General features: G+C 38.3%; 2 protein-coding genes across 4 annotated transcripts; both read right to left on the bottom strand.

The window, feature by feature from the left end:
- On the bottom strand, window positions 653–5,203 carry LOC8055157 (disease resistance protein RPM1). Of its 2 annotated transcripts, XM_021451169.1 has the most exons (3): window positions 5,038–5,203; window positions 4,106–4,168; window positions 653–3,826 (listed from the first exon to the last, which is right to left on the bottom strand). In XM_021451169.1, the coding sequence occupies exon 3, from the start codon at window positions 3,784–3,786 to the stop codon at window positions 1,030–1,032; it is 2,757 nt and encodes a 918-aa protein (XP_021306844.1). In that variant the 5' UTR covers window positions 3,787–3,826; window positions 4,106–4,168; window positions 5,038–5,203; the 3' UTR covers window positions 653–1,029. The 2 variants fall into 2 exon arrangements, with proteins under 2 accessions (XP_021306844.1, XP_002467461.1); XM_002467416.2 differs by lacking the exon at window positions 4,106–4,168.
- Window positions 6,829–9,903, bottom strand: LOC110431668 (tobamovirus multiplication protein 2A). Of its 2 annotated transcripts, XM_021450963.1 has the most exons (7): window positions 9,724–9,903; window positions 9,298–9,591; window positions 8,727–8,826; window positions 8,318–8,398; window positions 8,117–8,221; window positions 7,407–7,619; window positions 6,829–7,309 (listed from the first exon to the last, which is right to left on the bottom strand). In XM_021450963.1, exons 2-7 carry the CDS (start codon window positions 9,528–9,530, stop codon window positions 7,202–7,204), a joined length of 840 nt encoding a protein of 279 aa, XP_021306638.1. In that variant the 5' UTR covers window positions 9,531–9,591; window positions 9,724–9,903; the 3' UTR covers window positions 6,829–7,201. The 2 variants fall into 2 exon arrangements, with proteins under 2 accessions (XP_021306638.1, XP_021306639.1); XM_021450964.1 differs by having other exon boundaries at window positions 9,298–9,778.

Genomic DNA, 15,114 nt, shown 5'->3' on the forward strand with positions numbered 1-15,114 from the left:
CAGATTTTGAAATTTAGAATTTATTTGTTTCAAATAAACTTAAATGTTGACATGGTATATGTCAAAGTTGTAGTACTTAAAACAATCTATACCTTTCTAGTTGTTTTTTTAATTTGAACTTATTTAGAGTCTTAGATTCTCAAATTAAAATTTCAAATTTCGAAAACAATCTCAAATGTTCACACAATTAATACTAAAGTTGCGGTAGTCACCTGATTGTTGATAAGTTTTAAAGTTATTTACAGTCTCAAATGTTTGTTTTAAATTCACATATTTTGATATTCAAATTTTTAAAATTTTCAAACATCTTAAATGGAGACACATTCTATACCAAAGTTGTAGTGCTTAAGATGTAAAAATTTGCAGTTGAAACCTTTTCATTTGAACTATACCATGTCAACAAACCTTTCCATGAAATATACTTGATGACCATAATCTAATTTCTAAACAAGTTACAACAAAAGAGACTTGGAAATACATACTATCTTAAAAAGGTCCCCAAGCATCACAAATCATAAAGAAAAAAAGAAAAAAAAACAATATTTCCTCTCTTAGGTGACTTAGGTTTATGCACAAATAACAATGATTCTGGAAGAAAACAAATCAACAATTCTATATGCCCGAGCACAAAAAAGACGGATACTTTTCTGCATTAAAAATCTGAAACTTAATATCAGAAAATATTTATAGGTCAATACAGAAATAAAATTTTAAAACATACAATTTATTTACTGCTCAGCTTTTCCTCAGTTCGCTTTTGATGAATTGTTTAATTTATACCTGTATGACTACAAATATATGATGAATATTGGTGACACAAAAATAAGGTCAAAACATCAACATCAAGAACCAGAAACAGAAACAAATTATTACCTAATAGATAGTCTCCACTCACTTCAGCCCCAACTATATTCGACTACTTTATTTACTCTAGAGCTATTACACTAGTTGACCAGTATGCAATCAGCGACAAGGCCACCACTTGTCCGCGAGCACATGGGTTTATGATACCAAGTCTTCCCATCCTTTTCATGGATAAACAGTAACCCTTCGGATATGACCGATCTTCTCAAGATTCTCATTGGACTCATGTGTTTCTTCATTCCACTGAAATAGCTCTGTGAGCTCTTTGGATGCTCCTCGCACATATAATTTCTCAAGTGTTCTAAGATGCTCAATGCCATCAGGGAGGGCCTTCAGTTCTGGACAATCTACAAGCGTTAGCTGAACAAGGCTTTGCAGTGCGCTTCGTTCGATTACAACGCTGTTGAGCTGCGGTGCATCTGATATTGCAAGCTGTCGAAGATTTGGAAAAGACATAGCATTAAAGTGAAGCCTCTTCCCTTCATAAGCCTTATCAACCCAAAGCCCACGTAGACCATGCAACATCAAGAGGCATGAAAATGAGTCTTCATCAAGTTTGGAGAATGCTAAGGTCAATAAGGTGAGGTTACCAAGATCTGAAAAGGATGATACAATCCGAGGCATTGCTTTCTTGTCCAATTGCCCTCCTAATTCAAGCTTTGAAAGAGTTGGGGGTAAACAAAGTTCTTCCAGTTGAAGTGTTTCCTTCTCACTTATAGCCATAATTGCTAAGCTAACAAGATGGTTCATGTTCATTATAACAGTACATAAATCAGCACATTGTTCCCTCTGCACATTGGTGATGGCAAAAGTTCTCAACTGTGTCAAAGCACCAAGATGACATAAAGTCTCTGAGCTCGCCTCAACAAGCCGCAAGGCTTGCAAGCCTGTCAGGTATTTGATGCTTTTAGGCACCTGGATTCCAGTCCAGGCCACAACTCCTTTGATATTTATCTCTGGAACGGTAGCTGCATGGAGATATCTCAACTTTCTAAGTTTCGAAACACTCTCTGGCAAAGCCAACAATTTTGCATTGTAAACATCCAAGACTTCAAGTTTTTGTAATCTTCCAACTGTGCTGGGGATATTCCTAACCTCAGTATTTCGAAGACTAAGAAACCGTAGATTAAACAAGCTGAAAACTTCATCTGGCAGCTCCACAATCTGGGCACCCTGGAGATCTAGAGTTGATAGCAAGTAGAAATGTTTCAAGAAAGGCCTAAGTGAATCGATAGTCAGATCATTACTAAAAACATAGATTGAGCGAACTGTAAGCTCTGTTGGTTGAGTCAACTGCTTAATATTTGCACTGTGAATCGATAAGCGACGTGTCTTTTCAGCTGAAAAACTCCCCATGCCATCATAAACTTTACAGAAGCCTTCCTCATTTGCTTTTGTCAGAGCAAGAAGTCGAATAATATCATGCATTCGGCAACTCTGCACTCGTCCACTTTCATTTCTCTCCACTACTTGTAACAGGCTACGATTGACAAGTTCATACAAATAGCCCTCTGCCACTTCCTCCATTGTTTTATGTTCTGTTTCTCTGATGAATCCCTCTGCTACCCAGTGCCTAATCAACCTTTTCCTTTTGATCAAATAATCCTCAGGAAATATTGTACAGTGCAAAAAACAGTTCTTTAAAATATATGGAAGATCCTCCAAACTAACCTTTAGAACAACATTAACATTAAGAATCACATTATTTGTCATCTGCAACTCTAGTTCCTTGTACAAGCTTTCCCAATCAGAGTAGGTTGGGCTTCTGCAAGACAAAAGACGGCCTATGCATGCAATGGCAATGGGGAGCCCATTACACTTATCAACAAATCTTTGTGCCAAATTATTAAGTTCCAGCGGACACATTTTGTTTTCATTTTTCCAGAAAGCCTCTTTACAAAATAACTCCCATGAATGGTGTGCCTCTAGTGGCTTCAACTCAATTATGCAATTTCCATTAGCCAGCAATGCTACTTCATGTATCCTCGATGTGATAATAAACCTGCTAGTGCTATTGGTAGGAAAAGCATCACTTATCTTGAACCAGATGTCAATGCCCCAGACGTCATCTAGCACTAAAAGATACCTTTTACCACGCAAATAATCACGGATGATCTCAACTAGGTTTCTCTTTTCCATGTCAATAATGTCAACACGAAGTTCACCCTTCAAATCACTTTTCTGAAATCCCCTAATGATCTGCTTCAGTAAGTCCTCCATTTGGTAAGCTTTTGAAACAGTTATCCATGCAGTACTGTCGAAATCTACCTTCACAGTGTTGTAAACATGGGCAACCAAAGTGGTCTTGCCAACTCCCCCCATCCCCCATACTGTTGTAATTACACTTTGCTGTTGTAGATCACTCCTTAGCCAATTCATCAACAACTCCTTGTTTTCATCAATGCCCACAAGATGTTCCTCTTTGGGGAAGTAAGAAATATGATCGGTAGATCTATAATGAGTATCACTGCTTCCATCTTCTCTAGCAATTCCTCTCATGTCATATCGAACATTTCTCTTATCAACGTTCTCTAGTTTCAGTTTGATCTCTTGCAATTTGGACGTGAGACGCCGCCATGTCCAAATATGATTGATCCGGCGCTTCATCTTTGCAGCAAAACTACCATGCTTGTCCTCCATCTTGTAGATAAACTCATCGATAACATCCTCAATGTCAAAAGCAAGGCCACGGATCTTCTTGATAAAGTTGGCAGTGTTGTTGTCAGTATCTTTGAATCTCTCAGCTCCTTGTAGGAAAGATTGCATGCTCTCCAATTCCTCCTTGATATCACGGATCTCACCAAAGAGCCTGCCAAGGGCTGAAGCTTCATGGTAGAGCTGTTTTGTGCCAAGCCTGCAAGCCTCTAAAACCAAGGCTGAACCAAGTTTCAGAATAAGGATGCCGACAACACCCTCTGCCATTGCACTGTTGGCTTCTTCTCAGTATTCAAATGCATTGGCCCTAAAAGGGAAAAGCCAAAATGTCAAGGTGGATGAACAGCCAACACCATGTTTTATCATAGAGACTCGAAAAATGAAAGAAATTATTTTTTCTCTTATGGACAAGCTGAAAGAGCAAAGTTTATGACAGCACGCCCATGATCTGTTAGTGTATATGAATATACCCTACTCATAAGATAATCAGATGTCAGGTTCCTTTTAACTAGCACTAGGCGGACACTTATACAATACATATATATAACTGTATATGCAGAGCAAAAGCAAAAAATATCATCTCTACCTTTTATGTACTCTTATCGAATTGATGATTCAATTTATTTGGCGCCCCTAACTGCACCACACCCTGTTTTTACAAGAACATGATAACTTATTTCTGTAATTATGCCAAAATAAAAATAGACATTACTTCTGTAGTGCATATATAAGGCTATGCCTAGCTGTAAATTTCAGGATCCACAACATTATGCTATTGAAAACTAGAATGGTGAAGGTGTACATGTAAACGATGCATGTCTTACAAATTAACTAGTACACAACAACGCATGTACTAACTTTATGGATCTGAGGAAAGTTTAGAACTTGTCATGCACAAATGTGTTACAAATATCATAATATCATGCATGAATGCAGTAATCACAAATTTGATGAATAGGGCAGGATCCTAGATGCCTCTCCCTCGTTCTGAAGTTGTATGAAGTCAAGATTCCAAAGTTTGGTCTCTACATTTTCTTCTAATATTATCTATAAATATAGAAAACATAAACTTTTATGAAACTATTTTTAAAGACATCTGCTCCGATCACTTCCAAACATTGAAGCTCAATATATAAAAAAGTAAATAATAGTTAAAGTTTAGAAAGGCTACAGACAACTTACTGAACACAAGAAACGGTAAGTTAGCAAGTTCTGAGTTTCCTTTCTTGTTCAGATTGATTCAAAAAAAAGGGCAACTTCATAAGCGACAGTCCAAATCCCCAAAGACAAAAAAAAAAAAGAGTTGGTTTAGCTATGCTCTTGTAAATCCGAGTTTTTTTAGTCTATAAACCGATCCTAAAATTTCCCAGAAATTAGCTCAATGCTATAAATCCTAGAAGACGACGCTGGATCTTGGAGCCGGTCCAACCATTCAATAAGCTTTAAGCTAACAGCTGAATACCGACGTTGAATCTTTGAGTCTTTAATAAGCTTGGAGGGGATCTGAGAGGAACTCACCGTATCCAGTAATCAAGCGCCAGGAGCGGCTCCGCTCAGTAACTGGGGGTGGAGGTGATACCCTTGATCTGGAATTCGGCGGGCGATTGTCGGGGGCTCGTGTCGCTGAAGGCTGGTACGGGTCAAAGTCAAGAAGCAGAAAATAGATAGGAGAGAGGGGGGCGGAAGAACACGCGCTAGGACTACAGTGTTAGCGTTTTTTTAGTAATAAATCAGTAAACCGTATTTTCACCCATAACTTTTTAAACCAACAAACAGACTCTTAATTAAGGCCTTGTTTAGTTCACCCAAAAACCAAATTTTTTTCAAAATTCTCTGTCACATCAAATCTTTCGGCACATGCATGAAGCATTAAATATAAACGAAAATAAAAACTAATTGCACAGTTTACCTATAAATCACGAGACGAATCTTTTGATCCTAGTTAGTCCATAGTTGGACACTATTTACCACAAACAAATGAAAGTGCTACAGTAGCAAAATCCAAAATCTTTTCGCAACTAAACAAGACCTAATATAATACTGCCTCTAATTTGGTCTTTTTTCTCTTTGATGAGTAATGGAATACTACAAATATTATTAATTTTCTTCAATACTCTTAGCAAGGCCAAGTCACCGCCAGAGCACCATCCACGTTAGGGTTAGGGGCACCATATACAGAGTAGAACGGACTCGTGAAGGAAATGATCTTTATATGGAAATGAAGAAATCCGGAGTAATTAATAAAAAAAATTGAGAAATTAAATGTAGCTCTAGTCTATGGCGGCCAAATCTTGGACAAATTGAAAGTCGTTTTGAACAAGGTTTAAGTCAAACATTGAAAATATAAATTATAAATAACTTTTAAATTATTGAGTTTGAAAATATGAAAATCATATGAATAAATTTATCTTAAAAAAACTTTCATAAATATACATATATCATTTTTTGATAAATATTTTTTATAAAAATAAGGAGTTAAAATTACGCTTTAGAGACCTCGTGTCATTGTCTTAAACGACTTTCTTTACGGTTATAGAGAGGGAAAATATGAATTAGGAATGTAGTGTCTAGTCATACAAAGAATCAATGAAGATTTAGGGACATATAATCAAATGATAACACAGAATTAATGCATTAGGTACAAGTTGCAGATCAGAAATTGGAGGGGGGGGGGGGGGGTCTCAAGCGTGTACTGTAAACGATAAATCATCGAGGAGTCTTTTCACATTGGCTGGAAACACGGTGGGAACGTTTACCCTCCTTAAGAGCATCTCCAAGAGCTTGGCTAAAATTAGTAGCCAAATTCTAATGTTTAGCCATTTTGTAAAATAGACAACTTCTTAAAAAAGAAAAGATCCACAACAGCCTTGCTATCAGATAGCTAGTCTCAGTGGTTGGCTATATATGGGCAACAAAAATCAAGGAATAGCAAACTTTCTATTTTACAAAACCAAATAGCACATCTGTTGGAGCCTATTTTTCTACTATACAAGTTGTAAAAAGCCTTCATAACAAGAATAGCAAAGCTGTTAGAGTTGCTCTTAGAGCAACTCCAACAGCTTTACTATTCTTGTTAAATACGCTCCAACAGCTTTGCTATTTAGTTTTGTAAAATAGAAAGTTTGCTATCCCTTGATTTTCGCTGGCCATATATAGCCAACCACTCAGATAGCAAAGCTGTTGTGAACCTCTTCTTTTTTAAGAAGTTATCTATTTTACAAAATAGCTAAACATTAGAATTTGACTACTAAGTTTAGCCAAGCTCTTGGAGATGCTCTAAGAACTCCAGAACCTAACTCATTTCCAATAGACACAAAGCAAAACAGATTCTACCAGTCTCACGGCACAACCAAATCTTAGATTAAACAGAGCTACATGAAAAAAGGGGATTAGCAAACAAGAAACAAACCCCCAAAAATACAGAATAGATGATGGTGTCAATGGCTAACAGTTCCTCATCCACAATAAAATTACAGTAACATAGAACATTTGCAGAGAAGACATATCAAGCGTGACAAACAATATGGTCGGCATTCTTCTATTCCACACACCGCTATGAAGTCTGAACAACACCATAACACCAAACTACACAAGCTGAGGTAGCCCGTTCAAGAAAACCATTATCTCGTAGGACCTCATGAAGGATTGGTCATTATCTCGGTAGGACCTCATGAAGGATTCTTCACATTATAGTGCATCGACTCCTTTCTTCAGCCTGTGGCGTGCCATTCTGCTGGTACCTGCTTGGGTCTGAAGGGTTGTATGTGAACTGGCTCGTGTCCAGACCATACTGCATTTTAGGTGCAAATAGAACTGTCGTCAAGAGAGGAGAAGAGAACAAAACATATCATAATCATAACACTGAAACAATACATCAAGTAATGTACCTTCTCTCGCATCCTTTGGCTCCAGGCATCATTTCTACTTGCACGCTGATCGAGTGTTGGGACAGGAACACCAGTGGCAGGCACATTTTGGGCATGGATCAGTGGCTGCCGCATGGTAGGGCTTCGGCCAATTGCAATAATTTCATCGTCACTGTCATACTCAGCAGGTTTGTTCATTGCCCTGACAACCAGAGCTAACAGAAAGAGCACTGCCTGTTGCAAATCAGTCAGCATTAGTTTTAGTTTTGGTGTGACTACCAACATACAACCTATACTTGACAAGCGACAGCTAAAAGAAAAGACAAAATCCTTACTAAGGCAATATACAGAATTAAGGTGTCAATAGTTTCTGTGCCAGCCCATTAATTATCATGCTAAGTTTCAAATTACCTATAATTTGATCATTATCAGCTGATTACAACATAACAGCAGAATAAATTTGCATTGAACAAACATCTATACATCTCAAGACAGAAAGTCAAAGCCTCCATATGCTCTACTAACAGGTCAAACAAAACAAACAGTGCGGCGTGACGAGAAATTGAAAAGGGGTCGAGGATGTGATTTAGAGTTGGAAAGCATTTGCAAGGACAACTTATGGAGTAGAAGTTGAAGAAGCAAATACAGTGGCAATGCAAAAATAAGAATCAGATGAGCATCCTTTGAGTGTAGTTAAGATCGAAGGATGTAAGATTAGTCTCGTCTCCTACCTCAAAAACAACAACACCAAGAGCAACCCATCTTGCAATCTCCCAGTTTTCCTTCAGAAAGTCATACATAACATCAAAGTTATGTGTCTTGTCCACTGGAATTACCTGCAAAAGAAGTCTATGAGCTACTCAAGCCAATGATAAGGCAAGTTACACTGTAGTAGTTTAGTTCCCAAGACAAGCACCAAACAGAATACTCACATCTTTCCAGCTTTGGTCAAAGAAAATGAATGCAGCAGCTCCAGCTTCAGCAAGGATCAACAATATGACCAAGAAAGCATACTTTTTAGAAGTCAAAGGAAACAAGCATTAATTAATACTGTATCTTATCGTTATAAAATGCCAAATAACTGCCTTTGACGAAATATCATGGGGCTGCAGAAATAGTTAAAATTAAAATCTTATTGCCTCTGCTACTGCTGTTCTATAAGATTGGCGTTTCAGAGTAGTACAGAATTTGTTGGTTTAGCAGGTTCAGCTACTAATAGCCCTCTAGATTTAATGTTCAGCATAATTCCAAGAACTTTTTAGTGTCTTGTGTATGACAAATGGAATCTTCTTTAGAGAGGACAACCGAATGATTTCTAAGAGGCATCATTAAGAAGGATACGAAACACAAACAGCATGTGTTTCTTGTCCCTGCTCCAATGCAGCCAAACAGAGACACGAGGAAGACGATAGCACCAACACCAATGAACAAATAAATAAACCTGCAGGGAACAGAGGCGATAAAATGTCAAACACAATCGTCTTGGCAGTGAAAACAAACAAAAATAAACCCATAATTGCCAAACTAAAGAGTCAATCGATGGTTCCAGCTGGAAACTTGGAACAATTCCAATCCACATAGAATTTACCCCCTGCCTTTACCCGCTGCCTAACAGGCTCATCAATCTAACCGCGAGTAACAAATGCTTCATCAGACTGCAGTTTGCAACTGCGAGTTTTGGCTATCATAATATCATTGTGTATTTCAAACATCCGCCTCTTAATCATCCATTACATGGATTGGCAAATTAAAGTAAAACTTGTCCTATTCGAAATTGTGATTGCTACCCCTACTAAGCAAACCTCGCAGTTCCTCTCCATCCAAAATCCTAATCAGTCGCGAGATCACATGGACGGAACTAACATTGATACATCAGAAACAAAAAGGGTCCATAGGCGAGGAACCATCTCACCATGCTTTGGGTAGGTCGTCGAGGAAGCTGTCACCGAGAGCGACAGCCCCCAACAACGGCCGGGCGGAGACGAGCACCTCCGCCGTCAATCCCCCGCCGCTGCCGTCCTCGGATATCTTCGTCCACTCGACGAGCAGGTAGATCCCGTAGCCGACCATGGCGAGGCCGGCGACGGTGAGGATGAAGTTGAGCAGCCTGAGCAGGCACTCGAAGAAGCCCCGGCACGCCGCCATCTGCCGCCCTCCTCCCCTTCCTCCGCCACCGATCAATCGATCGATCAATCAATATACCAATCTACCAATTCCCGAAAAAATAATGCTCCGATTCTCAGGGGAATTCCAACAAATCCCGCCCGAATCGCGCCGAGTTTGGCGCGGCGGGTGAGGACAGGGGAAGAAGGGACAGGAGGAGGACGGGTTTGATTACCTGGCGATGCTTCTTCGCCTGCTGTTCTTCTTCCGTTTCTAATTCTTTTTTAGGTTTTTGGTCGTGATTGAATTGAATAAAATAAAAATCACTGGGGTGGATTGGGGGAAAGGAGGCGGTGGAGCTGGAGTGGACGAGGGACCCACCAGGTGGCGCGAGGAGAGCCGTCGCCTGAGGCGATGGACGGAGCAGATTGGTTGGGCTGGCAGCATTAGGAATTTGAGCTGGAGTTTTTTTTTTATGGCATCGGCGGCCATGCTGACGGTGTACGCGGGGACGGTTGCGCTGGCCGGTAGTGCTCGCCATTATCCTCGTGCGCAGAGGATATGCGCTGGCGGTCGGGTGACAGGAAAGGTCCGAACTGCCCCTCGCTGGTTGAGCCAGTCAGCCGCCGGCGCGTTCGAGATGGCAACGGCATTATCTTAGGAAGGAGAAGGATCAGGGAGAAACATCTCAAAGTATAATGCAATTCATCCCAATAGTAGCAAGTTGCATCCATCATGTATGTAATATTGATTAGTAAACAATAGTGTGAAGATGTGCAACACGATACACAATGATGCTATCGAAGAATAAATTCAAATTGTGATACCTTACCGGCTGATGTCATAATTACAAATGGAATAGAACTTGCTAATTAATAATAACTACAAAATTTAGCTACCGTCAACCTCCACCAAATCAAACCTCCACCAAATCCTAATATGGAAGCAGGAACATTTGGTAACATAATACATCACTAACCACAACCTGATGAAGAATGCATAGTCTAGCTGCATGCATTATATCGATCTAGCTAACATGCATTATGTCGATCAATACGTCACTAGCCACAACCAAAGGAAAAAATGCATAGTCTAGCTATATGCATTATGTCGATCTGGCTATGATTAATAGGGTGAAGACCAAAGAAATGATAGAGATGGAACATTGTGAACGTCATATAAGCAATTGAGATTGTTTTTTGCAGTGCCGTTACTTGTTGACATGTGTTGTTGTTGTCAAGATAATTCGACCTTGTTTGAACATGTTATTAACTGGTTTGGTCAATTAGCTAGTAAGATACTCTCTCCGGACAGCTTTATAAAACATAGTCAAATATGGCACGGTCACCCAAATTACAAATGAACCATTTATTTATTCTATATTATAATTTTTATGATTATAAATTTATGATCGTCGGATAGTATATTTGATCATGAATCTAATCATACCAAGTTTGTAAATTGTTTGTCAAAATTTTGGTCAATGTTTATGAACTTTAAATCTTGTTTTGCGTGTTCGCCCTTATAAAGCTACTCGAAGAGAGTAGTTGTTAGCTAAAGTTCTTGTTTGGATCCATTAATAGTTATTAGCTAACTAATAGGCCACAACTAATATTGATTGCTATGAGCTAGCTTGGTCCAACCAGTACAATGGCTATTAATTTGGTATTAAGCTAACAATTAGCTGAACTATTAGTTAGACCGGTTTGGATTCAAGGAGCTAATTATTAGCAGCTAACTTTTATCTTCTTGGATCCAAACATGACTAGCTTAAAAACTAGCTAGACTATTAGCTAGATCTATTTGGCTAATTGTTAGCAGCTAATTATTTGAAACAAATTAATTCTGAATTTCAAAATCTGATATAAATCGACTTCCCCTCCTATGCTCTAAGTTCCATTATCGATAAGACTTTGAGTTCTTATTGTTCCAATGAACTTATGGAACATTCTTCTTTTCTTTGGATCCAAATAGAATAGTTATAAGAATCAAGATAAGTCCAATAAAAAGGAAAGAAGGTTCATGGCCATGGGCAAAGAATAGTTATAAGAATAAGAATGGTGTTTTGGAATGTATTAGTTGTGTTTGAAAGGGAGAAATTGAAACTCTATTTAAGGACTATAAACAATTTGAAATTAAAAGGCTTCTCAACTACAAAGTTTTGCATCAAGGGCTACAAAATTGATATCAAGTGTGCTTTTATCTAAATTCATATGGTGAAGTTATGAATTATTTTTACATTTAACAATTTTTAGAGGTGGGACTATTAAACATTAGATAATCCGCATATAGTTTACATATAATCCATATTCAATATTTAGTGGATTTTTAGGTTCCATACAATCAGCTTCAGATTATCTGTATCTGTATAGATATTCATGCTAAAAAAGATTCTTAGAAAAGGATTCCAATCATCCAAACAACATTTGAAATGGATTCTTAGAAAAGGATTCCATGTACATCCAAACAGGAATATTGAATTGAATCAATTTATGAGTATTTCGTTTCTTAGAATGGGTTTTAGTTTCGAGATCCAAACGACAAAACACCCAAGTGATGTTAGACTCTCGAGATCTAAATATTCAAACGGCCGAGTGATGTTGAATTGCAAAGGTGTTGCAGTATTGCATGCTACGATGTATGTTATGCCATCCTGCTCCCAAATTCTAGTTTTATTCTATTCTTGTATTTTTTTATCTTAAACTTGATGATGCACTAATAACAAGTCCATCGATTTGAAGTTACGACAAATACTCTCTCCATATATGATTTAGAAGTCATTTAGGACAGTGACACTGTCTTCAAAAACCACAAATTTGATCTCTTATTTTTACAAAAATATTTAGGAAAAACTGATATGGGTATACTTTTATGAAAGTATTTTTTTAAGATAAATATATTCATATAATTTTTATATTTGCAAATTCAACAATTTTAAAGTTATTGATGATTTATATTCTCAATGTTTGACCCAAACCTGATCTAGAACGATTTCTAAATCCTATACAAGGGGGGTATATGTTTTTCTCTCTTCAGCCACTATATACAACAATAGTGTTGCAACTGCAATAAGTGCAACTGATCAGGCTAAATGTTTTATCAGGAGGATTAATTTGCTGGTGACACAAAACGCCTTGATTTGGTTTGGTTTTATGTAGTTTGTTAATAAACTCTTTTGGGTTTTGGGTTTTGCCGTGCAATATATAATCTTAGTTCCATCTTTGTGTAGGTCATGTTGCAGAACTCTAATAAATAGTATAACTATTACCTGTTTTAGCTACAGAAATTTTGTTTTGGGTTATCTTGTTAGTTGGGGATCTAAACGAGATAACATCTATTTTTTAGCTAGCTCTAAGGCACGCAAATTGACTCTTACTATACATCTAGGTTTTCAAAAGTTGATCTATATAATTTTTGACTAATAATTAATCAAATGCCATGTGTGTTTAAAGCATTATAAAGTTATATGAACCGTTTACATTTTAAATATCTTTTAATATGAAAACAATATATAACAATGGTTAAATATATAAGACAAATTAGTAGCATATATTTCAATAGAAAATCTATAATTCCAATAGTAGGCCTACAAACAAATGGATGTTTACATTGTTTTTCACATCCTTAGGTTTTATTACTAGTTAAGTGCCCTTAAGCTGCTGACTTGCTGTGGGCAAAGAAAAATTGACGACACCCTAATGCGATGATCTCTAATATTCAAATAAAAAAACCATGGCAATATTTGGGTTCTCAATTTAAATATTTGTTACACATGAAGTCTCAATGAATGCTTTCCATCATACTATTGTGTGTGACAGTCACCTAGTAGAATATAAAACACAAAATCTATGTGAAGCTGACTGTCAATAGTCCAGGAGCCAGGAGGGGTAGAGACATAGAGGTATTTTCGTAGTTGTAGGATCTCAGCGTTGGTGGCCTTCTCATCTTCCTCAACACCATCTGCTGGCTTTGCAACCACGGACGGAGCTACGCAAAGGCGAAGCTGGGCTCTGGCCCCTGCTTGCCCACGGCAAATTTTGAAGCAGGTCTCTACACGAAGCAAGTTTGCATGCAGCATTAGTAATACTGTACCACACGTGTACACGCTAGGCAACTGCAACCGTTAGAACGAGTTTTTTCGTCAATAGCTCAGGCTCCTTTTATAACTGATGCTTAGGCCCTGTTTGCCACGGCTCCACTTCACTAGTGAAGCTGTTTTTTAGAGCTTCAGCTCCATGAACACCTGTATCGGCGGAGCTGGAGCCATTTTGGTAAACCGTTTGGCAAAACAGCTCTTTCCTTAAAATATGCTCTCACAGAACGCCACGTAGGATGAGGTGAAGCCGGGAGAAGCCACTATTTTTGGCTCCTTCACACCGCAAAGCTCTGTGAGAACACATTTTTAGGGACTTTATTGGTGGAGCCATTCTATTTTACCTCGTTTGGCACAAAACCGCTCCAAACAGCTCCTGAAGCCGCTAGAGAAGCCGTGCCAAACGGGGCCTTAATTGGCAGCTAACTGCCATATTACTGTAGCACAACTGAATAATCGCCCCTTCCCATGCTCCGCCACTGTTTGCAGTTGCAGCACTAAAGTGGGGAGGACGGAAGGCTGATGTCGACAAGAGTACTACTCAGTTTTGGTTGTGCCAATTACATCTGTTGGCTTAGCGACATTTGTTCCAATGAAGGAATGTGTTCTAACATAAATTTCTTCAGTGACTGCTTTTGCTTCTAATGCGACCCTAATATGTGTTGGAGTCCTAACTAAATTTGAACTTCTATGTGTTCGTCCATGGTGTTCATGATTTCCTTCTCCCTATGTAGAACAAATGAGCCTTGAGAAGACTCTAAGCTGGCTTCCTTATCCATTTATGCTACTTGTTGGGCTGCTTAATATCAATCAAAGGAATCGGAGCTACCCTACAAAAATCGAAGAAATCATCAACATGAAACAACAAACCAACAATCATCACATGACACTTAATTGTGCTAAATATAGCAAAATTAACAGAGTGAAGCTAACTGTTCTTCCAAGTACTAAAGGCTCTTATCTATTCAAGTGGACGCTCAAACAACAAAAAGAAATTGTGGAACTCAAAAACTACTTGAAAAGGATTGGCTACTCCAAAAGCAACATTGCTCCTCTACATCGTGGCTTTGCATGTAACAGTCGATACAATGTTACTCAAGTAAAAAACAAACAATCACTACTTCCTCCGTTCCAAAAAAAGAAGTTGCTTTGTTTTTTTTTGATACATCTATTTTGTTATGTATCTAGATACAATATATGGATAGATACATAGCAAAATGGATGTACCAAAAAACAGGGCCGGCTCTATAATTTGATGGACCTTTGGGCAAGCAATAAGATAAGGGCTCGTTGAATGAAAGCACGTCTCGTGTTCACCATCATTGCCGGTTGCATCGTCTCGTGGTCGCGGTGCCACAGCGAGCTGGTGAGTCTGCGATTTGGCAACTAGCATCAGCCGTTACTGACTCGGCATCTGTGTTCGCATGTGCATTGATGCCTCGATCAATCGATTGAAGATATTTAGGAGAGAATAGAAAGGCCTTGTTTAGTTCACGATTTTTTTTGGATTTGCCTATTGTAGCAGTTTTATTT

The sequence above is a fragment of the Sorghum bicolor genome, chromosome 1 (genome assembly GCF_000003195.3).
Source record: "Sorghum bicolor cultivar BTx623 chromosome 1, Sorghum_bicolor_NCBIv3, whole genome shotgun sequence".
NCBI lineage: Eukaryota > Viridiplantae > Streptophyta > Magnoliopsida > Poales > Poaceae > Sorghum > Sorghum bicolor.

What these genes read in the sequence shown, in the direction of transcription:
- LOC8055157 (XM_002467416.2), bottom strand. Translation starts at nt 3,786, where the DNA reads ATGGCAGAGGGTGTTGTCGGCATCCTTATTCTGAAACTTGGTTCAGCC.
- LOC110431668 (XM_021450963.1), bottom strand. Translation starts at nt 9,530, where the DNA reads ATGGCGGCGTGCCGGGGCTTCTTCGAGTGCCTGCTCAGGCTGCTCAAC. An exon ending in TTGGTGTTGTTGTTTTTGAG is followed by an intron (nt 7,620 to 8,116) that starts GTAGGAGACGAG and finishes GATTTGCAACAG; the next exon opens with GCAGTGCTCTTTCTGTTAGC. An exon ending in GCCAAAGGATGCGAGAGAAG is followed by an intron (nt 7,310 to 7,406) that starts GTACATTACTTG and finishes CCTAAAATGCAG; the next exon opens with TATGGTCTGGACACGAGCCA.